This window comes from Centropristis striata, chromosome 6 (genome assembly GCF_030273125.1).
Source record: "Centropristis striata isolate RG_2023a ecotype Rhode Island chromosome 6, C.striata_1.0, whole genome shotgun sequence".
Lineage (NCBI taxonomy): Eukaryota > Metazoa > Chordata > Actinopteri > Perciformes > Serranidae > Centropristis > Centropristis striata.
The window spans coordinates 8710280-8733789 of record NC_081522.1 but is presented as its reverse complement, the minus strand read 5'-3'; the positions used below and the strand labels follow the sequence as shown (position 1 = coordinate 8733789).

At 41.2% G+C, this 23510-nt stretch overlaps 1 protein-coding gene across 2 annotated transcripts in view; it reads right to left on the bottom strand.

Moving 5' to 3' along the window:
* Positions 1 to 22552, bottom strand: part of LOC131973004 (coiled-coil domain-containing protein 136-like) — a 28252-nt gene extending 5700 nt beyond the window's left edge. The window contains exons 1-10 of one of the 2 annotated variants that reach the window (XM_059334840.1): positions 22354 to 22552; positions 22104 to 22260; positions 19876 to 20009; positions 19579 to 19642; positions 11427 to 11744; positions 7128 to 7202; positions 5766 to 6068; positions 4269 to 4386; positions 2754 to 3027; positions 1444 to 1575 (exon numbers count right to left, since the gene is read on the bottom strand). In XM_059334840.1, the coding sequence (XP_059190823.1) occupies positions 1444 to 1575; positions 2754 to 3027; positions 4269 to 4386; positions 5766 to 6068; positions 7128 to 7202; positions 11427 to 11744; positions 19579 to 19642; positions 19876 to 20009; positions 22104 to 22164 (1479 nt within the window). In that variant the 5' untranslated portion in view covers positions 22165 to 22260; positions 22354 to 22552. Of the gene's footprint in view, positions 1 to 1443; positions 1576 to 2753; positions 3028 to 4268; positions 4387 to 5765; positions 6069 to 7127; positions 7203 to 11426; positions 11745 to 19238; positions 19346 to 19578; positions 19643 to 19875; positions 20010 to 22103; positions 22261 to 22353 lie in introns of those variants that run through there. The other variant, XM_059334841.1, reaches the window with a different exon arrangement.
* Positions 22553 to 23510: the final 958 nt, after the last annotated feature.

Below are 23510 nucleotides of genomic sequence, written 5' to 3'. Positions count from 1 at the left end.
CGGGTAGACAGTTTGACACAACGCAGAGACATCTCATCACGGCTGTTGTCGACAAAACACAAGTTTTAGTCTGTTTGTTGCTAACTTCATAAAACATAAAGGACCACATTACAGTACTTTACATTGCTTCCAACCAAATTACAGAGCAAAATTATGCTTTTTGTTGTTGTTTTTTTTTACTGTAAAATGCATATTCACTTTGCTTTCAGGGAGACATTGGTATCGATTCCTTTTAAAACTGTATGAAAATCAACTTGCAGAATACTCAGTCTGTACAGATTGTTCTAAAGTTGGTTCACTCAAGCGTCACACTGTGCTGCATTTACAAACTTGTCAAAAAGTCAAACCGAATGACAAACAATACTAAATAAAATAAAAACATCTTGACAAAGATATTGAATTTGGTACTTTGTGGTTCTTCCGTGAAGAAGGCTCAATGAATGGGTTTTGAGCACTTGTTAAAGAATTTTAAAACATGACATGTAACGCATTGACATGGAGGAAAAATTGTTTTCATTCATTATTTAAGAAAAATATATGAGAGATAATCATTAATTCAGAAAAAAATAGCAGATTTTTTTCCCATTAAAACTTCTCAGAATTATAAGATAATTAATTGAAATTAATTCATATGATTTATATTTTCTCAAGTGAATGAATTAAGCATCTGTACATGAAAACCATCCATGCTTTCAAACACTTATTGTGCAATAACCGTGTAATTGTTACTAAAGTAACACAGGGAATGCTGATAATTGTTTCAATCACCTATAGACACGCTTCATTTCACTGCAAGTTGACTTTCACAAACCACCTTTTTAAACTGAATAGAAACCAGTCTTAAGGTCGGAAAAAACGTGCCAAAAAAATAAAGGTCCTTCCATTACTTTCCAGTGATAAAACAGGCATTCTTAGGTCGATGCCTGAATGCCTTTTATGCAGATTTTGTGTTTTTGTCCAACAACAGTATAAAAGCATTTCTGTCACAGAGGTTAGAACACAGACACAGTGGGGGGTGAAAAAAGGTTCCCGGCCCAAAGCACACAATAAGTACTGATATGTGCTGACAGGCCAGGTCAGTTCATATCAAAACATACATTGCTACAATATGAGACACATAAAAAGTGAGCTCAACAGACACAGGGTACAGTTGGTGTGATGTGAGGCGTGTTGTAAGTTAGTTGACAGCGTGGGTGCAAAGAAAAATAATTATTTAATCGTGGAGTAATCATGCTTGGAAATTCTCAAAACTTTTTGTTGCAAAAGTTCACATTCATTTAATATAAATAATTAGGGAGACAACACAACCTGCTCTGGAGATGCTTTAGGACTGCAAAACTAACCAACAACTTGAATTAATCACTTTGCTGTACATCATTTAAATTAGTTCCCTACTTCTGATACCAACTGTATATTTTTGCATTATTCATGTCTGTCCCTCACCTGAGCCCCCCCTGACAGCTTCTCCAGCTCTGCCTTGCAGCGCTGCAGCTCCTCCTCCAGCTCTGCTCTCTCCCTCTGACTGCTGTCATACAGTACCTGCAGCCCCTGCAGCTCCATCTTCAGACCGTCACACTGGAGGACACAGAGGTCAAACTGTCAGTCTTTTCATTTCAGCAGTGGATTGCATTTACAGAAAGTGTCAGTGTATTTCATTTTAATCGTTGCACCAAAACTCAAAAAACAGAATCTGCTAATAATAGAAATGCACAATATGGAGTAATAATGACCTGCTTCTGATGGCCAATACCAGTATGAAAATTGAATTGTGTGTTTTAAAAATAAGTTAATTGCTGTTTATGCACACCTGATGGAAATAAAGGCTTTGAAATCTAACTGATTACTATCACTACTACTATCACTATTGTTGGAGCATTTTGCACAAAAGTTCAAATAAAATTATTTGAGGTAATCTGTCAATCAGACACATCAGTCAATGTCACGCAAAAACCTTTGGGTCAGATAAGTGACGTCAATGCAGAAGTGCCTCTAAAAGTCAGAAACTCAAGTCTGTTCTGATGTAAGTCAGTAGGAATATGACCCTACTTCTCATCTGATTTATTACCTCAGTAAAAATTCACATAATGACTTTCTCAATCACTTGTTTCAGGTCTTATTCAGGACATCATGATGTTCATTTTGTAAATGATGGTCCCATTTTGAGTAAAATAGAAGATAAAGCAGGGTGTGCTGTACCGCTGGGCCGCCTTATGACTGACAGTCTGATACCGCTGGTCTGTTCTGGTGTTAGGACTTCGACTCTTTCACAGTGTGTTTTCAACATTTTTCTTTGCTAAAAATGTCTTGTTCAGGGATGGGAGTTGTTCATTTTAAATAATGATTGTCCCCTGCTAACCTAGCTAGCTGGCTCACACCTCTATACGCAGATGACACAACCTCATCCTTTCTGCATATGCGCTGGTTGCAAAAAAACAAGACGGCAAGGGCCAAAAGGTCACTCGAGTCCTCAAACCAATATGTGTTGTCACAGTGACCACGTCCACTATCGTAATACAGTTTGTGATAAATGCATTAAATACATTAAACCGCAGACAAATGTTATCAGGGGATAATTTATCAGGTATAAATGTATTATTGGAATAGTAAATATCCAATTACTGGCTGATGCTTTATCGGTACCAATATATATATATCATGCATCCCTAGGTTATAATGATTGACCCAAATCTGACCATGTTTTATTCAGTTTTGATCAACTCCCAGGGCATTTCTTGGACACTAAGGCATTGTACCTCTCTCTGAACCTGTGAGGCCTTCTCCTCTGCCTGCTTGAGCTGCTCCCTCAAGGAGAAGATCTCCCCGATGCCGCCGTTCCAGCCGCTTGGTGTGACGGATTTCCCATCAAATGAAATATTCTTCTGGATTGAGGCGTCCACCAGGCGACAGTTCCCTGACTGCGCCATGGTCATGTAACTCTCTGTCATGACCTCATCCGAGCCGGTCTCCATCTCCTTCCCCTCTGTGCCCTCGACATCTTCCTCTTTCAGTGACAGGTACACACTGGAGCTGGACGAAAAGGAGTGACAATGTAAAATATAGTTTAAGTTAAGTAGCTGAGAGCTTAAAAATGGGCTCAAAAGGGCTGATAACCTCCATGATCACAGGCTTAGCATAAAATTGTTTTCTTTGCTGTTTTATGAGATAACCACACAGCTTGTTGAGCATTAGTGTTTCATATAATATGCAGAAATCATGTCAAACACAAAGTCTGATTACTGATGGAGACACTGGTTTTTCATTATTGCCGCCATATGTAACTAGCCAGCCTTGTAATAGGACACAGCTAAAGATTATTTTCATTCCAACTAATCAAATGATTAGGTTTTTATCATTATCAGTTAATTGTTTAGCCCATAAAATGTCAGAAAATAATGAAAAAGACGCATCACAATATAATTGCTTGTATTGTCTGACCAATAGTCCAAAACCAAAACTTAATATTTTTAAACTAAATTTAAAAAGATGCAAAAAGAGAAAGGCTGAGCTGGAACCGGAGAATGTTTGGCATATTTGCTTGATAAATTCAATTTGATAAATCATCACTTGAAATTATCGCACCATAAGCTCCATTTAGTAGCAGAGTCTCAGATAATCAAAACCTTTTCCTGATTTTAATCTGTTACTTTGTTGTTTTTTTCTCCTTGTTGTATTATCTTTTCTGTCTCTTTTATCTCCCTTTATCCCTGTTCTTCCTCCTGTAAAGCTTTGTGTTTTTTCTGTTTTGAATAGTGCTGTAAATGAAAAGTCATCTTTTGCTTTTCTGTGCATCACATCTTCCTGAGCAGATGGAATATACCCAGTACCCCATCTGCTGAGAAATATCATGTGGTGTGTTCAGAACAGCTACTAAATAAATCTTGTGGGAGATTGTTTTTAAAGGGATAGTTTAGTTTTTTTTAAGTGGGGTTGTATGAGGTAATTATCCTGAGTCAGTGTATTACCTACAGTAGAACTATGGATAAGTACCTCTAACAACCCCACTATCCCTTTAAGTTCAGCAATTAACTTTGTTGTTGATTAATTTTCTGTTAATGTACTGATCAGTTAATAAACTAATGGTTTCGACCCTTAAGTGTAATCCCTCGTCTGAGGTTACAGTTTTACTGCCGTAATTAAACAGGTGGCCAGTCTTTAACTAAATGAGACATGACGTGAATGGCTGTGACGAGGGGTAGTATTCCAGAGGGTACCCCCTCCAGCTGATCCAGTAAGCACAGCTGATGAGTGAGCAGCCATTGACCTCTCACCATGTCCTCTGTCTCTGCAGCAGCTGCAGCCTCTCAGAGAGACGTCTGTTGTCCTCCTTCAGGGTCTGACACTCCTCCCTCAGCATACGGCACTCCTCCTTCAGCAGGTCCACGTCACCTGATGCAACAAGGAAGATCAGACATGAAGATATTCAAGAGGAAGCAGGTCAGTTGAGCTCATCTTTAAGGGGGCAGTGTGAGCACCACAAGCTAAGTGCCTTATTATATTTGAGAGAAGGCAGACACCTCTACGGCTGATGCCTCCAACACTCGCACCAAAACAAATTACATTAATGAATAGCACTACAGGTAAGATTTAAAACATTAAAAGAGAAGTGTATTTTTGATTTGAGGATGAACTGTCCCTTTAATGTTTCTATTTGAGTCTTTATTATTGCAACATGTATAGAATAATATACAGTATTTAAGGAATAGTTTGGATGCACGTTTTCTTGTTAGATGAGAAGTTTGATATCACTCTTATGTATAAAAATAAAGCTACGACTAGCATCTTGTTTGCGTAACTTAGCTTAGCATAAAGACGAGAAACAGAGGGAAACAGGTAGCCTGAATCTGTCCAAAATCCCCCTAATAGCACCTCCAAAGTTCACTTACTATGTCACTATGTCTTGTTTGTTTAATTTGTACAATCTGCTGGCTTATACAAGGTTATGTGCTGCACTGTTTCTTGGTTGGATCTCCAGAAATACTCCCATGACACACTTGTCAAACCACACTGAGCAAGAGCCAGCAAGAAAGCCCAAGTGTGTCTCCTACAATGAGAAACTAGTCCTTTAAAATTAATTCCTGCTGTGAGTTAGAATGCGCTTGCATATGAAATACATTTTGGATGATGTTTTTTATAAAACAACCCAACAATGAAATAATATGAACTCCCTCAGTCCCACCCGAGGCTCAGCTGCAGAGCCCAGCGATGATATCATGTGTCCCTCCCCCTCATGACTTCATGTCCCTGGTATCCTAAAAGCACACACACATCTGCACACACACATCTGCACACACACACAAACACCACTCCCTTTGCAACACTCTAGCAATCACATTTGTAATATGTAATATTTATTAAACCCCACAAATGATTTATGTGCTTGACTTCGGGACGCCAACATGATGTGAGCATGGAATAAGAACATCCATAACATCATGCTTTGTTTTCATATCGGTCACAAAGACTGATCATGGGCTATTTGTGCAAGTAGTCCTCTGGATAAATTCCACAGTGCACGCAGAGACGGTTGTCTCACTGATGGCTGTTTACACAAGGTGTAAAAATGAGGTGTGAAATCAAGACTTATTGCATTTTAACTTTGATGTACTATAAGTAAAACAATGTTGTAAGGGGGGAGAAGGTATGTGTGCAAGCTACCAAAACAAGTTCTGTCTTTGATCCGTGCTCTCTGGCATCCATTTACACTCGTCATCTTTGTGTTTTCTGTCTACACTTAATCTCTCCTGTCCCTGCTCCTCCTGCCTCACCCTCTCTCCTCTCCGCCTCCCTGCGCTGGCTCTTCATGCTGATCTCGGCTCTCAGCGTGGTGATCTCCAGCTCGTACTCCTGGGTCTCATCGCTGAGACGCTGCAGCTCGGCCCGTCGGCGACACAGTTCCTCCTGCAGCGAGGCGATGTCGTTCTCCCTCTCTGCTGCCGCCTCCTCTGCTGCCTGTTGCAGCAGGAGCACCTCCTCCTGAGCAACACGCAGCTCCTCCTGGGCCTCGGCCAGCTCGCTCTCCTTCTCCTCCTCCAGGCTGTCCATCTCCTCCTGCACAGAACGCAGCTGGGCTACGGGGAGAGGAGGAGGAGAATGATTTTTTTATTATGGGGGATGTGTGGGTGAAACTGCAGCATCATTATAGGTCTGTGTGTGTGTGTGTGTGTGTGTGTGTGTGTGTGTGTGTGTCTTACCTGAGGTTTTGCAACAGTGAGCCTGCATGTGTTTGTGTGTGTGGGAGGCGTGCTCCTGCATGTAACTGTGTGTGTGCGTGCATTTGTGTGTGTGTGTGTGTGTGTGTGTGTGTGTGTGGGAACTGTTCGAAAGAGGAGCTGATGTAACTGACGGTAACAGACCTTCTTTCTCAGGGTCAGATTCAGTTTGATCATTAGTTCAGTGTTTTCAGGAATGGGAAAGCTTCTCCACCTCTCACAAAAACATCAATAAGAGCAATGATAACCATTAAAACCAGCAGTAACTCAATTAAAAGTCAAGATATCATTTTGTTTGCGTCATAAAATAGTTTGGCATTCCCTCAACTGACTGAAAATAACTTGCAGCTTTAGAAACCTGCTCCTCTTGCTGTCTCTGTCTCTTTTTGTGTCATAATTGCATTTGAGTTTCCTTTCTTTCTCTTTTTCTTCATTTAATTTTGCTCCTTCCTGTACTCCGAGCTATTTCATCCTAGTTTTTTTGTACTCCGTTGGTTCTGAGAAATGAGCAAAAATCTAATCTTTCTGAAGAATAATTGTGTCTCTGTATGAATGATTTCTTTATGTGAATTATAATTTTAAAAAGAAAAAAGACAATGCCTACAGATCAATAAACCAAATGATTGGAGGCATTAAAAGTATTCCAGTCAATCACATCCCAACATACTTATGTAGCACTTTCTGTCTAAGACTATTCATTAGAGAGCTATTGGGACAATAGAAATCCATATAGGGGCATACAACACGGAGGTGATATTGACTGATGCTAACAAACTGTTCTTCTTCTCCACATTGACTTTAACTATCGACAAACCTGAGAAATGTAAATATGCCACATCTGATTTGTATTTTCGCTTTCTTTCATAGTTGTTGTTTGGGTTTACGGAGTGTTTTTTTGTTTTGTTGTTATGTTCCTACCTTGTAGATTCTGGATCTGTCGTGTGAAGGCTTCAGCCTGATGGGCAGTGGCCAGACGCTCATCCTCCAGCAGACCTGGTTGAGAGGTGAAGTGAGGAGAGGAGTGGAGAGGAGTGGGGAGTAGGTAGAGAGATAAGAGGGAAATGTCAGTTCAGCAGGCCAATAGAAAGATGACAGCTTGATAAGCTGCTCAACCTTGAGGCATGACTGAACGACACAAGCAGTTCTGTGTGTCAGTCTGTGTGCTAAATACAAAGTCAGCCGGACCTTCACTTGTAGTATGAGATTTGCCTCGATATCAACTATATAAAAATCCATTTTATTAAACAGTCTTCTCTCCCTGGATCATTTTTAAGTAAAGCAGTACAAAACAAAGCTGATTATTTTGGTTGGTGTTTTCACAGCCTTCACTTTGCTGCTATTTTTGTCTCTCTGTTTCTTTTTGGTCCCTATTAGTTTATCGCGCCAAGTCATTTCTCGAGCATACGTCAGCCAGATTCACAACGGCTGTGAGTTAAATGAATCCAGATCACAAAAAAATAAGTATATGTTCCTATTTACCCATACTGGCATCCAGCATATATCTATGTATTTACATATATTTATGTCTTTTGTCTTATGTCTTTTTTACAATTTGGCATGGCTCTAAGGATGGAAATGTTAGTCAATCCAAGACTTTGATTCAAACTGCAATATACAGTACCAGCCAAAAGTTTGGACAAACATTCTCATTCGCCGTTTTTTAAAAATTATTATTTATATCATCAAAGCGATGTTGGAACACAAATGGAAATATGTAGTTAACAAAAAAAGTGTTAAACAAACCAGAATATGTGTTAGATTTTAGATTCTTCAGAGTAGCCATTTTTTGATGTCTCAAACACATAAAGAAGGCAAGACATTCCACTAATTAACTCTTAATGAGACACACCTGTTTACTGACACCTCATGAGGCTAACTGAGAGAATGCTAGAAGTGTGCGAAGCCGTCATCAAAGCAAAAACATATTGTTTTTTTATAACACATTTTTTAAAATACATAATTCCACATGTGTTCCTTCATAGTTTTGATGTCTCAATTATTAATCTACCTTGTTGAAAATAATAAAAATGAATCCCGATTGTTCAGGATGAAGTCTACTGACTTTGATAATTGTCAGATTTTCCCTCCAGTGCCATCATCAGGTTACACTCCAGTTTATGGCCAAATACCTGCAAAACTAATAACATTTACATAAGCCTCAGCTGTACTTGTACTTGTATTTAGCACTAATTAGCAAATATGCTGATATAACCATTATAACTGCCTAAAGGCCCTTTCAGTCACAATGCGACAATGGCACCACTGTTCTCTGAAACCTATTATGTCCTATGGCTTGTGCAGTGCACAATGCCTTTCGCTGCGTCGAGAGGATGAGAAAATAGAGAAAAAATTATATTGTGTGTGTCGGATTACCCTGAACGGTACAACACAAGTTGGCTCGTATTGAGACCTTGGGAGGAAATCCCTTTCTTGGAAACATGTTTTCAACCAAGTAGGCATATCACGTGTGTTTAAACGGGTAACTTAGGGAGGCAAAAAGTTTTGCCTATAAGCTGATAAACATAGCTTTCATATGTTACAAAGTGTTCCCCCTCAACAGCTCTACAGACCCATAAAAAAGGTAGGTAAAAGGGTAGAATTTTCATACAGAATATTTTATGTATTTTCATTGCTGGCGACAACAAAATTATGTAGTCCAGCTAGAAGGTTTGCAAACTCCCCCTTTTTTCTGTCCACTGCGACTTCCCAGAACATGTCGTCAGAAGTGTGGTAAACCCAGCGACGATCGCAGCTGAAAGGGCTTTAACATCAACACGTTAGCATTGTCATTGTGATCATGCTGTCATGCTGACTTTAGCATTTAGCCTCAGTACGGCCTCACAGAGTTGCTACCAAGGCCGAGACTCTTCGGCTTGTTTTGGGATCCTTTAATCAGCAAGATCCTGCTTTAGATTTTTCCACTGCTGGCATTAAATGTACCCCCGTTTTAATGATACATAACTTGGCAGCGTGTATTAATAATCACCTATAGACCCCCTGATCTTTACCTTCATCTCATCTTACGTCATTCTCTGAGCCTGTACACTCAGGACCCCCACCGCTCCAACCCCCCCAAACAGCTGCCAGCAGCCCGAGCAGCTGACAGTTGACCAATAGTGATTTCTCGTTGTGGTCTGGGACACCCAGTCTGGAAGCTTCCCTCAGCATGCACACAGTTGTCTAAGGAATGCCTCTACTGCTGCCAAACAAACAACTGAGCCCACCACGCCATGTCTTTTAGTGTGACACGCAGTCACATATACACACACTCATAAATGCACACACACACACACTGAGCTCACTGCAGCCTCATACCCAAGGTCTTACTCACTGCTCGTGTCCCTGAACGTTAAGCTCATCATTTCTAAGGTATGATGTGATGCTCCATTTAGCGCCTATGAAGAACTGACCGTGTCAGTGACCGCATATAAACATTTACGCTTCTACATGTTCAACTAGATTGTGATGAACAGGAAGTGTCTCGGGTGGAAAGTTAAGCTGTTCGGGTAGAGGACTGGCTTTTTTCTTTTTTTTTTACAGTGGTGGTGTGTGAAGAATTGAGTAAATTCAAACCATCACTGAGATGCAAAGTTCAAGGTTTGTTTTTCATTTTACAGCAATAAATGAATTCATAACCATGACATCTTACTTTAAAATGAAGAGAGGGAGGAATCCAGATGGAAGACAGGCCATAAATGTTAGTATTTATGTATCTTTTTTATACTTGTTTTTCTCATTGATAACTCGTTTAAGATTAAGGGAAATTTAAATCTGGATCTTAATCCCACACGGTCACTTCACAGTAGAGTTGGGCCCAACTGGCCAGCCTGGACCCTCCTTTTTGGAGTATGTATGTTCTTCCCATGTCAGCATGTTTTCTCGGGCTCTAAGGCTTCCTTCCATAGTCAAAGGCATACAGGTTAGGTTAATTGTTGACATTGTGTCTCTGTCTTGGTGTGTGAGCCTGGTGATAGTCTGGCATCCTGTCCAGGGTGTACCCTGGCTCTCACCCAATGTCAGCTCGGATCAGCTCAAGCCCCCCGCAACCCTGGAAAGGATTACCGGTGATGGATCATGACTGAATGGATGGGTGACCCCTGTATCCACCCTTTGGTCAGCTTGCCACTGACTTTCCTGGCATATTTATGCACACCCCAGTTTGTGTTTAATTCAGCCTGTGCTGTGCTACCCACAAAATTGCATTGAATTCTCACTCTACAATTAGGTTAAGGTTAAGGTTAAGAGAGCTTCCAGTTGTGTCTAATTTCAATAAACCTGCCATGCTGTTCACTGCAAGATCTACAGGGATATCCATGTATTTGAAATTATTAATTTTTACGTTTTTAGAAAAGCTTTAGTGTATTTAGCTTCTTCCCCAATAACTGTGATTTTTAGAAACTGTCCACCCCCAAAAACCTTCAGTTATTTGTACAAGCAGCTTATTACGACCTATATTTAAGTTTATTGTTGGGTGGTGACCTCTAGTGGCCGTAGTATTAATGACAGAGGCAAAGCAGGATGTTTGGAGGCGTAGTATAAAGAGCAGCAAAAGTCCGTTAAAGGCGGGACAAAAACAGGACTGTGACCCAGGAGGCCGCTGTTAGTGTCCTGTTTGAAACTAAATGTCAATGTTAAATTATTTTTTACTTAACATAACAAATATAATGACCTCACGTGCGTATTTACTTACTTGTGTATGGAAGTGAAGTAACGTAACAAATGTTCTGATTTTAACCCAAACCATGATCTTCCCCTAAACCTAACCAAGTAGTTATACATTAAACACATGTTCAAAATTGCAACTGTTATTCTTATATGGACATCTTGATCTCCTGCCACAGGTAGGAGCGCTTAATGATCGCCCTTCTGGGTCATATTAAAGGATAGGTACAATCAACCTATGTGGTCGTATGTGCTGGAGGACTTGTTGGATTTTTATCAAAGTTTGCATTTCACAAATGTTGAGTAAAGTGTTATGATTAAAGTAATAGTCATGACGGTAAAAAAATCCAGAGAATAAGACCCAGGATGACAATTTGCAGAATTTCCCTCTAAAAGCCAGAAAGCAATTGGTTTCATACATCTTGCTTTCAGGTCAGTTGGCTGTTAGTAAAATATGAATAAAAGATTGTGATAGAGGTAGATGAATGATTAAAGGCATTTAATAATGAATAAATAGTATAAAAACACAGTCTTATCCGAGGCTGGAGGTCTCACCTTGCAGCTCATGGAAGCTCTCCTGGTGTTTGTTGGATGTCTCTCTGGCATCGTCCAGCTCCAGCAGCAGCTGCAGCACCTGGGCCCTCAGCTCCTCCAGCTCCTGCTCCTCTGTCAGTGGCTCCTGCTCCTTCTTCCTCTTCTCCTCCCCTTCTCCTTCCTCCTCCTTCAGCTTCTTCTCTTCCCCCTCCTCCTCCTGATCTCTCTCCTGGTCCATCTCCTCCTTCTCGTTGTTCTCCTCCAGCACGCCTCTCTCCTTTGCTGTTATCTCGTTGTTCATGGTGGGGCTGCTCTCTGCTTTCAGATCGCACGGGTCATCTGATGGAAAGATGACAGCGATATTAGAAAGGGATGCCTGATGGGGGAAAGAGAGGGAGACAGGAGGAAAGATTTACAGGTGACAAAGCTCTCTGTCATCATCCTAATTTAAGTCATTCTTCACACGCAGCACAGATTGCATCTCTTGAATCAACAGCACCATCTTGTGATTACAGTGGCTTTGAGTCCTTTGTACACCAAACCCTTTTATGATTCCACTCATGTACCTTAATTTAGCACACTAATTTGAATACACAAAATTACTGACAAAGCTCTTATGTCATTAGAGCTGATATTCTGAAAGAAAGGAAACAAGAAATCCATTTATATCAAGAAGATTGCTTTAGATTATTTGCCTGAACATATCAAACTGTATTGTATGTAAAAGTTTTGATAATTTGTAGTTGTGAAATGAGACATTGTTAATATATAACACATGTTGATGGCAACTGATTATTGATTTAAGACACATGTGTTTTACATTCCCCTATCTGCACACTGAATTTAAATTTCTGGCCAGTAGGTGGAGTGAGTTAGCCGACACAATGCAGAGAGAGAAAAGGGGAGGTGGGCCTGTTTGCTGAAGCAATCACTATGACTCACCACTCAGCAATGCACCTCCAAGTCCATAATAACACAAGCTACCACTCATAGTAACAGAGATGTGACAAACACACATCCCTCTCTTGTATTACAACGTGTCACATTACATGGTTGTCTGCCGTTTTGCTTTTTTTGTGTTGGTTTTTCTCATCCGTGTAGACAGCTTGGACGGAGCTGTTGTTAATGTGGGCCTGTAAAGCCCAATGAGACATTGTATATAGTAATAAACTTGATTTGACATCATCGCAGCTGTTGCTTGCTAGAGCTGCAAAGATGAATGCAAAGCAGGTCAGAAATCTAGAAGGGAGTGCATCATTTACAGCAAAACAACATGACGGTAAATTCCCATTTGACTCTTTTCCCATTAGTCAGATGAGATTTGCCGCCGGGCAGGAAAGGCCGAGAGCTAAATGGAGATTATATTCGCACTTTTAGTTTGTTCTCAGGTGCGGTTTAAGGTTAAAATGATCACTTGTGCCTCAGTGACTGTCTCATCCCTGGAAATTGTGATTACATCACACACTGGCCTGCAATCAGTTCTCTCTCATTTCTCAACAGCTTGCCCGCTGGGGTCAAGTCCAATCTCAAAAATAAATTGATGTGTAGCATCACACATTCATGTTGGAGTGGTCTCCGAGTGCCTCAAAATTGCTGTTTGTACTCAGTGTGAGGATAGGAGAGGAGCATGGTGTTTGCAGAGAGACGAGAATAGAGAGATGTGACGACAAAAAGGTGCAGCAGGGGACACAGTAAAGCATTAACTACAGATCTACCTAATTAAGAGTGATGCTCACTGGTGTAATCTTGGCTCAGGGGAAGCTTCCATCTCTTGTGGTAATTATTTCTCTGCCTTGTTGTTCCCCGCACAACATGGAACTATTTCCATCAGAACCAAGCACTTGCAAGTATTTTTTTAATCATATCTGTATGACATTAGCAGCAGGCAGTATCCTTCCTGTCTCATAATAATGTTAATTTAAACAATGCAGCCCCTGAGAGGCATGTGAGAGGTTTCATGAGCACTGGGCTATTTTGTCATTAAACTTTGATGCTGCCGTAATGAGTTAGTCATAAAGAAGAGAGCTGGAGCCGTGTGGCAGGGAGAGAGCTGGAGCTACTTGTATAGCCAGAGGCAGCAAAGGCCATCAGGAGACAAAAGGCTCCCAAATGAATATCATTCACATCCAAATCCTTCAGGATGTTAAGCTCAGGGTGAGATCCATCAGAAAGCTCTAGCTAAAGTAACGTTGTATTTTAGTTCTCTGGTTTTGTAGACAGCCTTCAAACTGTCCTCCAATGGGCACAAACTACTTCTGATCACAAACAGTAATGTGACACTGTAATCAGAGAACATGGCAAGAGTTAAGTATTGTACACATTAACCACAGTTTCTGTTCTGTTGCTGGGCTTTGACAAATTATTGGACAACTGTTGGAGGTACCATGTGCAGTTTACAGGTATTAACCTCTTTGTATCACCAATGTGTGATCAGACTGTAATCTGACTTAAAATCTGATTAAATCTGATTATTATCCAACTTTCTAAATTGCCTATAACAGCCTGTGGACTGATTTCTATCGGGATTACTGGAAAAATCCAAAGAATGTGACACTTTTGCACACTCCTGAGTGAACTGCTTCTTTTCAGCTCTGCTACAGCGCCAACAGTCAGCTACACTAGCTATCATTAGCTTAGAAATGGAGTCCACTTTAGTCAACAAACAACCAGCACACAACAGTGTCTAATATCAGCAGCTAGTCACCAACTCATGATATGAAGCAACCCACATTAGACATCAAGCAGCATAAGATACAGCTAGCTAGCTTGCTCGCTAAAATACTGTATCATCATATCATATCACCCAGTAGGCTATAACTATTCACTGCTTTTTACTAGCCAAAAGAAATGCAAGACAGAACAGCCAATTGCTATCTGCAACCAAAGCTAAGGTTAGCGAGCTAGCTGTAAGCGAGCCTTGCAGAATGGTTTTGGCATTAGTTGCTTCATAATGATAACTGATAAAGTAATTTGCAAATGGCAAACTAGTACAAAAGGAGCCAGTTGTCCAAATAAAATGAGGGACAGATTAAGGCCGTCAGAATATCAGAGTTTCACTACAACTAAAATTTTTTGGCACTAAAAATACAAGCGTATGAAGGTGAAGAGAGAGTCTGTAAACACAACAATTATATTTAATGGACAGTGAAGAGCTTACCATATATTAAGTGCAAGCAATCGCAAACAAATGTAAGCAACATTGACCACAGTTATTAATGGCCACTATTCATTTTTAATTTTCTGGAAATTCCACATAGTGCCTTTAATACTTGACAGACATAATGGTCAAGTCCTCTTTCTTTAACTCTTTTATTATGGTACCTCTCAACATATTATTCTGAACCTATCAACTCTATAAAACCTCCATACAGAGCCATCCCGATTATCTGTCCAGTGTTCCCATTAGTCTGCCTTCTTAGCTATTCCCAACAGTTTGTTAATCATTTCAGTCCTTAAGGAAGCTTTATCACCTCACCTTGTGAGTGAATGTCAAACACATTGTGCGGCAGAATCAGCTGCAGTGACACCTGTGATCACTCCACCGCATACTTGGCACAGTGCTGGTCTTTAGTCACGCAGGGATTGCATTAGACATGGACGCTGCTTGCATACAAGAGCAGGGACGGGCAGGAGAGTCATCTCAGGAGCAGTGTTACAGCTCCGGGGAGAGGATGGCTTTATCTAGCCACAGCACATTCCTTCATAATCACATTGCAGCAAAACACATTTGAGTATGTCACTGCAAACATTGTGCCACTTTAGAAAGCAGACAACAAGCAAGGCTGAGTGTTTTTTTGTCAGCATCTCGGAATAGCTGTCTGAGATTAAATTTAAGCATTAATGTGGCAACACTAGCCCTTTGTTTTGCTTCTGATTTGGTGCTCAGTGATGGAGTGAGGTGTGTAATGAAATTTGCACTTTACAAAATTGAGGAGGAGAGTGAGGATTTTAGCAAACAGAGGGGTGCTAGCAGAGGCGTGGAAGTGGGACAGAGCTGCTTTTACCTGGCGCCACAGGCAAGCTTTTCTCCATAAAACACTCTGCAGTTAGATTTATAGTTCAGGGTATTAAATATGCAGCAAAAACCGAAACTCAATTACAGCATGATAGAGTGGATAGCAATGTACTGAACAAGATAAGTCTACAAAAGGAGTTGTCAATTTACCTCAACGCGTTTTTGTAGTCTTCATTTTTCATACAGCTTTATATAATCAGGTGACTGTGTCTTCATTCTCTCCCCCTGACTGCTGGTTAAATATCTAATTTCATTGTATTGAGAGGAACATCTGGACTCAAATCAGCTGTGAAAAGAAATGACGGCTCACTGAAACAGGAGCTGGGGGGCTGTCTACAGGTGGAGTGTGATGGGTGCCATGTGCTGAACCAAGCTTGAAAATGGGATTGAGGAGACAGGTGGTGCTGGCGGGGTTTTTGTCCGTGTGTTTGAATTTTGTGACTCTCTGTATAAAGTGCATAAATGTATGCACAAGTATGCTCTACTGTGTGGACATAAAGGTTTGTGAATCATATGCTGTATGATCTCATAGGCCCACTTCTGATGAGCCTATATACACATACATGATCACTCAAAGCTATGTTTAAGCTGCATGTGCTCGGAATGTGTATGTATGTCATAGATCTCTGCAGCTGTGTAGGAAGCCATGCATAATGCACACCACCCCCTCCTACCCCAGCTTTGAAGCCAGCCCAGCACTGATGTTGTAGCTTTTCCCTTTGCACTGGCACACTTCCTCAGCAACACATAATTCGGGACAGGGAGGGGGGAGCCGAAAAAGACGGAGAGAGACCATGCACGAGCAAAAGAGGGAAGGAGGAGAAGACAATAAGAGAGATGCAAGGAAGGAGTTGTGATCTGGCCTGAGGGCACTGGAGCTGCTTACTTCCTCATGAAACTAGAAGGAGTCAGGTGAAGCTATTAACTAGTTCATCTCTATGGTGACCTCTGCACAGCACAACAACCCAGGGCTTCACCATATGGAAAGTCACTGTGGTAATCGAGCTGTTTTGTCAACACTTTTGCTTAACATGCAAATCTTTCTCTTTGCAATTTTTTTTTCCCCACAGAGAAGTGACTTTATCAGGTGTCCCTTCATAACACCCACATACTGAGGCCAGCATCACATGAGACTTTCTGTCTCCAAACTGCATGCGACTCAACAGCTACAGGGGTGGAAATCTCATGAGGTTAATGTGAGCTTATCTCGTTCTCTCTCCCCCTCTCTCTCTGTACTTTGAGCCGGAAAACTCCAGGGAGAGTGAGGAACAACAGCAGCAGGAGAAGACAAGAAAAGAAACAGGAACCACAAGCACCAAAGAGTTGGCCTGACTTAATGAGCCGCTCTGTTATTTAAATGGAATATCCATGTTTGCCCTTTCAAAGGGAAATATAAGAAAGTGGGTCAACAGAATAGAGATGCATTGTGGAATGAGCTTTAATTTGGCCTCATTAGATGAGCGTGCACAAAAACTATGTCATTGCATACATACTGTAGGCGAATGATTCAGGAAAGATGCTTTTTTAATGGTACTATGTATGGTGCTGGAGTGATTGTTGTGTTGCCATTTCATTAGGGGATATGAATAGTGACAGAACAAACCATGAAAACAAACGATGCAGTAACAATACATTTGATCACAAATCAGTGCCTCCCACCTGGAAGCAATCTCTGTGGAAGGTTTAACATCTCTTAAAGCACAGAGAGGAAAGAGGGAGTACTACAGTTCATCATTTAGCTGCCAAGTCCAAAAAGGATAAAGACCCAAAGGGAGAGAGAGAGCGTGCTAATGATAGGTTGCATTTCTGCGAGGGAGAAGAAAAGTTTTTTCTTTAAATCCATAGAATAAGCTGCAGGAAGGAGCCGCACAAGAGTTCACAAACCTTTTCTATTCACCCGAAAGTTTTATGCATTTTCCATTATGCAGCCAAGAGAGAATGAAAAAACATGTGGCACATTATTTTGTCAGGGACCTTGAAAGCCTTTCTCAAAACTAAAGTCGGATGGGGGGAAATGGGGATAGGGAAGAAGCTGGGATGCCTGAGGGTGGAAAAGCACGCAGGATTTGTTTTCTTTTGACTAGCCTTATTAAACACTGATGTGAGAATTTCACATTGTTGTTTTTCTCACAGGTCTCTCCAACTCCCAGATCAACAAAGTTTGTCTACGGCAGCAACTTTGCTGTTTATTAGTTCCGGGGAGCTGAGAGAAATCCTGTTTGTGCACCCTTTGGGAGTATCGGTGCTGAATTTCACAACGTGAGGGTACAACATTGGAGAGGAGCGGAGGGAAATGCAGGAGAGGACGGGAGAGAAATGCTGTGTGGGCTGAGGCGCTGGCAGGTGCAAAGGTTTGTGTGTCTATGCAGGCGCGTGCACGTGTGTGTGTTGGAGGATGCGTGGGCGCTGAAGAGAGCAGAGGATTGCGATTGAAAGAGGGGGAAGAGAGATTGAGTGGGAAAGCAGAGAGAAGGATGGAGAGCGATACGGTCGGCGACTCGTGCAAGTGGGTGGGAGGAACAATATGGTGGCTGATGGTTGGAAGATACACAGACAGCTTGCAAATGTCAAGTCGGCCTCTGATGGTGTTTTATTGATCAGTGGTAGAGTGTGTTTGCGTGAAAGCTTCTGTATCCCCTGTTGGTAGATGTGGCAGGTGATTTTAAAAGCATCTCCTCTAGTGCAGTGTGGAATTATTTCCCAGCAGGATTGAAAAAGCTTTCAAAATAAAAGCCTCGGAGCTACTACTTATATTAATACTTACAAATCATCTTTTTCTAGGACTGATGTCTGGCCAGCATTTACCTCAGCCAGGACAGAATAAAAGCACTTTAATCCACTTAGACCCTGAGTGTATGTAATTCAAAAAGACACAAGTTAATACTAACCATCGCTCAATCCACTTTTCTCTTGCTATATGTCTATTCTTATTATGATCAGGATTCACGCTACATTAAACAAGACACTTGCCATCACAAGATGTTGAATTTTCCGTCTTTCAAAGCATGCCTTGGGCTGATGAAAGGAAAAAGGTCTCCAGAGTTAAGATAACAGGAACGAGCTTGTTAGGGAGGAAGACTTTTCTCCTGAGACAGCATCCAATGTTATGATGGTCAATAAGCGGGCATCAGCATGACAAAAAGTAATAAAGGAAATTACTCACTGAGCACTTCGAACAAAGTGGTTTAATAAGTCTACAGCTGACTGAAGAGCAGGGAGGCTTTGGGAGATAATCCGCCAAATACATCATGTTATGAAAGTTTAATTTTAGGGCAGTACTACACAGGAAAAGGAAGCCACATTCTGACAACCTGGCCGCTGGTCAAAGGGCTGTTGACCTGTGGTTCTCTCTGAGCCCCTCTCCACCAATAAACATCCTCCTAGCGGTGTCCCACACAGAGTGGCTCTGTCTGCACGCCCATTCAAAACATGAAGAAAACACACTCTTCTTCCTTGTTGGAACACACAAGAAAACATTCCACGCATTCTTCCCTGGACACAGTTATCTGAAGATGCATTGTGCCAAATGTCATACAGCAACATGAAGTTAGCAAACAAGTTTCACAGCAGCTGTTTATTAGTACTATGCTATAATACTATTAAATACAAAGCAAGTCTACCACAACAATAAATGTGTGAGCTGAAAACAACCTGAGCATAAAGTGTAAATAAGAAGCTGAACTATAATAACACCAAGCTCTGCATGACTCCACATTGCATCAATTCTCAATCAGAATAACATATGCAGCACATCTAACACAGCCTCGACTAATGACTACATTATTTCCTGCTTCTGGTTCCCAGCCGTCTATTATTACCTGGCAGCATGTCGCCTCCATCAAATGTCCACAGATGCCATAGCTGACAGTAATGCCCACTCGTCAGTCAGTCTGTCAGCTCGAGCACGGCTCCTAATAAATACAAGCTCCCACAATAATCTCCCCACCTCCTCCCACCTGACCACCTCTCTCGAGCTCCTCCGCCTCCTCAGTTCACCACCCCATCCCTCACTTTAGGAGTAAACACTCTTTCTCAGCAGAGACAAACATCGACCCCTCTGTCTTTTCCTGCTTATCATATCTGATCTGTAGTGCAGGGGCTAAAAATAGCCACAGGGTCGTAGATAAACATACACAGCGACAAAACAGCTACACAGACCTGTAGAGTCCAAAGCCTCCTCGATGAGTGGAGGTAAACGCAGTCCATCCATAGCCCCCTGAAGCTGCAGCAAAGAGGGAGAGACAGAGAAAGAGAGTGGGCGAGAGAGGGTCAGAGGCTCCACACGCCCACCTCAGCTGCAGGGAGAGACAGCGACACAGAGAGAGAGAGAGAGAGAGAGAGAGAGAGAGAGAGAGAAACACACGGAAAGTACTGAGCACAGCGTCAAGTACTCGCACACTCACGCAGGCTTCAATGCAATAATCACACACACACACACACACAAACAGGCTGTACCTCGGGAGAATTTGGGAGGATCCGGGGAGCTGAAGGCTGAGCTCTGGAGCGTGGGAGAGATGCCGAGAGGGAAGAGGGGAGGAGCAGAGTGGAGGGAAAGATGCTGTTTTCCAGACGGCAAGCTCTCCGTCTCCCTGCGCAGACCTCACACACACACACACACACACACACACAGTCACTCTCTCTCTCTCTCCTTGCCTGGTTTACACTCTATTTTTGCACTCTTCTTCAACTCCTTCCCTCTTTGCAGACCCCATTTCCCCTTTTTCTCCAACTAGAACTAATGCACAGTCATTGATTCTAATCTAAAGCAACGTGCAGGGTTGTGAGGAGCTACAGTTGAGTGGACTTCACTTCCACATCATATTTCTGAAACACAAACTAAAGCAAGTTTTTTTTTTAAAACAAGAAAAAACAAACTTCACAACTGCTCACATCAGATCTTACACGCATCACAAAGTACTTCCCTGTGCTCTGCTCTGAGAACAATAGCAGAGTAAAAAGGACCTCAACTGGGGGGAATGTGTCGTCCCCTCTAGATGCACAAAATTTGCTCAGTCAGCTTTTTCCATTAAAGCAACAAGAAATGGAAACCCCTTCCACTCCATGCAGAAAAATAAACTCAGTTAAAGGACAATTAAGAATGCAAACATCAATTTTAACTTAAGAACCATAATTAATTCATCAAAAAAACATAAATGTTTCTACTAAATACCACATGCATCTTCTGTTTACATAGTGAACAGTACTTCATAATTGCTTATTATGTATTGTTTGTATTGTTGTTCATCTACCTGGGAACTGGAGATTAGGGCTGGACGATATGGACCAAAAGTCATATGCCGATATATTTATGCTGAATATCGATATACAATATATATCCCGATATTTTTATCGCATAGTGTGAGCAAATGTTCAGTCAAAGTCAAAGCCAAATATGACATGTCACAAGTAGTTTTATTGAAACCGTTTATTTAAGTGAACATAAATATTGTATAACAACAGGAGAACCTTTTTTAAAAACCAAAGCTCCATAAAGTGCAAATTTGAATAAAAATATCTTAAATAAAAATAGCCTATGGAATAGAATAGGCCAATCTTTTTCTGAAATATATATATTTATATGACAAAAGAATAATGAACATTACAAAATAACTAAATATGACAAACTAAGGGCAGCATTTATATAGAAAGCAGCTTGCCTGGAGCAAGGATCACAGCGCAAACTATATCGCTATATGCAATATGTTCTCCATATCACATTTAAAAATATATTTATATATTTTTATATCGATATATCGCCCAGCCCTACTGGAGATCAAAATTAGCTCTTACAATAGCTATATCTTGAATCAGATTTCCAGTTTTGAAATGTATGTTTATTATTTATGATCCGTGTCAAGTAAACTTAATTTCTTTAATGACCTAATGTAACCTGAGAATAATGCATATTGTGTACTAAATCTTTATACAAGTACTGTTGCAAGAGCTCATCACTCAGCAAATGTGTTAATATATGAATATTAATGCATGTAATTTGGGTACGGTACAACCTTTCATCTTGTGTCCTGTTTCTTTTTGCATGAGTAAATGTGTTCTTGTCATTGTGTTATGTTTATGTGTGGAGGCCAGCAATAGCAGATGATGTATCTCCATCAGCTAATGGAGAGGTTAATAAATACAAACATAAATGCATAACCATCATTACACCTACACAGCCTGACTAAGAGACACCATAGATGTGTACATACAAAAACAACCCGCTATTAGGTTTCTAAATAGTTTTCAAAAATCTAAATTCATATGGGAATCTTGGAGCTTCCTTTTGATATCATGGTAGACGTGATCAAGTGTTAAATAATTTGAGAGCTCAATCCACCAGTGTGAAAGAACTGGCAAAGTAGCAAATCTCCACTGAATGGCAATGCATTTAGCTGCCAAATGCAAAATCTATATATATTTTTTCATGCAGATTCCAATTGGCTTGTCTAGTTTCTTATAAACAAAGTCTGGGATTAAAAATACACGACAACAAACATCAAACAGGTTTCCAAAAGGAGCTCTGAGGATCACAGCAGCAAAACATATGCAAACTTGCTCTTGCAGCGTTCACCATTCATGCATGTTTTCCTGCACACACACACACACACACACACACACACTTTTACGCACACATGAACATGCTTCCTCAAACACTCGGCCACAGCCCCTGAGCCAAATGAATTTACCTATAATGAGGTCCAGACAGGCTGTTGCAGTGGAGGCTGACAGTTGCAGATTACTGATCATTTCCCCTCCATTGTTCGTTTCCTCGCTTCGCTGAGTCTCTTTCTCTCTTTGTTAACTGCTAATGAACAGTAAACTACACTATATTATGAACAGCATCTGAAACACACACACACACACTACATTTTTATCACAACCCTCCATACACACACACACACACACTTCCTCTTTCTATCTCTGTCTGTCTCTCACCGCTTGCTTGCTCTCTTTCTTCAGCTGCTGTCACATCTGGCAACTTCTGTGAAGTACATAAGCAGCCAGAAATGTGAGGTGTGCCGTGAAACAGTCTGAAAATATATCAGGATAAAGAGAGAGAGAGAGAGAGAGGAAAGGAGGGCCAGGCCTAACCGTCCGCTGGCCCAGTAGGAGGATATTCCTATCAGAGCACTGTCAGAGAGCAGGAAGTGCACACAGATGTACACACACACACACACACACACACACACCCTCATATGAAACCTGAAAGAGGAAATGTCAAAAAAGAAGAGAAAAACAGAAGTTAGTGGTACGGAAATAGGAAGGACCAGAGAGTCTGGGTGTCTACATGTGGTTGTTTGTACCTGTGATAAACTGCAAGTGATGTCTCAGGGACAGACAACAAGTAACAAGGGATAAAAGGTACCAGATGGAAAAGATTGATGTCCACTTAAATGCACTTCCTTCACCTCCATGTGGCTCTGTGCAGCTTTCCTCAGGCAGCTATAATCCCCAGACAAGGAGAGAATGGAGGCATCGTTCAACTTGAAGTCATCCCACAGTGTCCTTAACACACACAATAACAGCTGCACACACACACACACACACACACACACACACACAGGCAGGGAGAGCTGTGAAGAGAGTTGGCTGACAAGGTGTTGATAATGAGCTGACAATGTCTGGCTTCAATCCACCCGTGTCACTCTAGTGTGGCAGCATCCTGGTTGCTGAGCAAAGCTGGCACAGAAGGAATGCAGATACCAGATTAAACCCTCGTCAAACACTAAAATAATTCTCACTTTTTGTTTCAAACTGCATGCTGAACCAGATGGACGGGATGGAGAGCTTTTTGCCAAAGTACACTTAGATGATTGTTAAATGCTGGGCTGTTGAAAGATACATTTTCAGCTCAATCAGTCCACTAATTTTGTGGCAGTCCCCGCCCTTACTATAGCTTTGTTTTTGCAAAAATATCTGCAAATACCAAATAGACCAATGTCTGATCATCTACAGTGGGAGTGTGTTAGAGATGAGCTGTTTGTTGAGCTGTCCCACAGTGTGAGGTCATACACAGAGAATCCTTTCAGTCATACTGTGGTCTTTGTTTTCTCCAGAGCAGAAATGTCATATGTGGCGCACACTGCTACAGT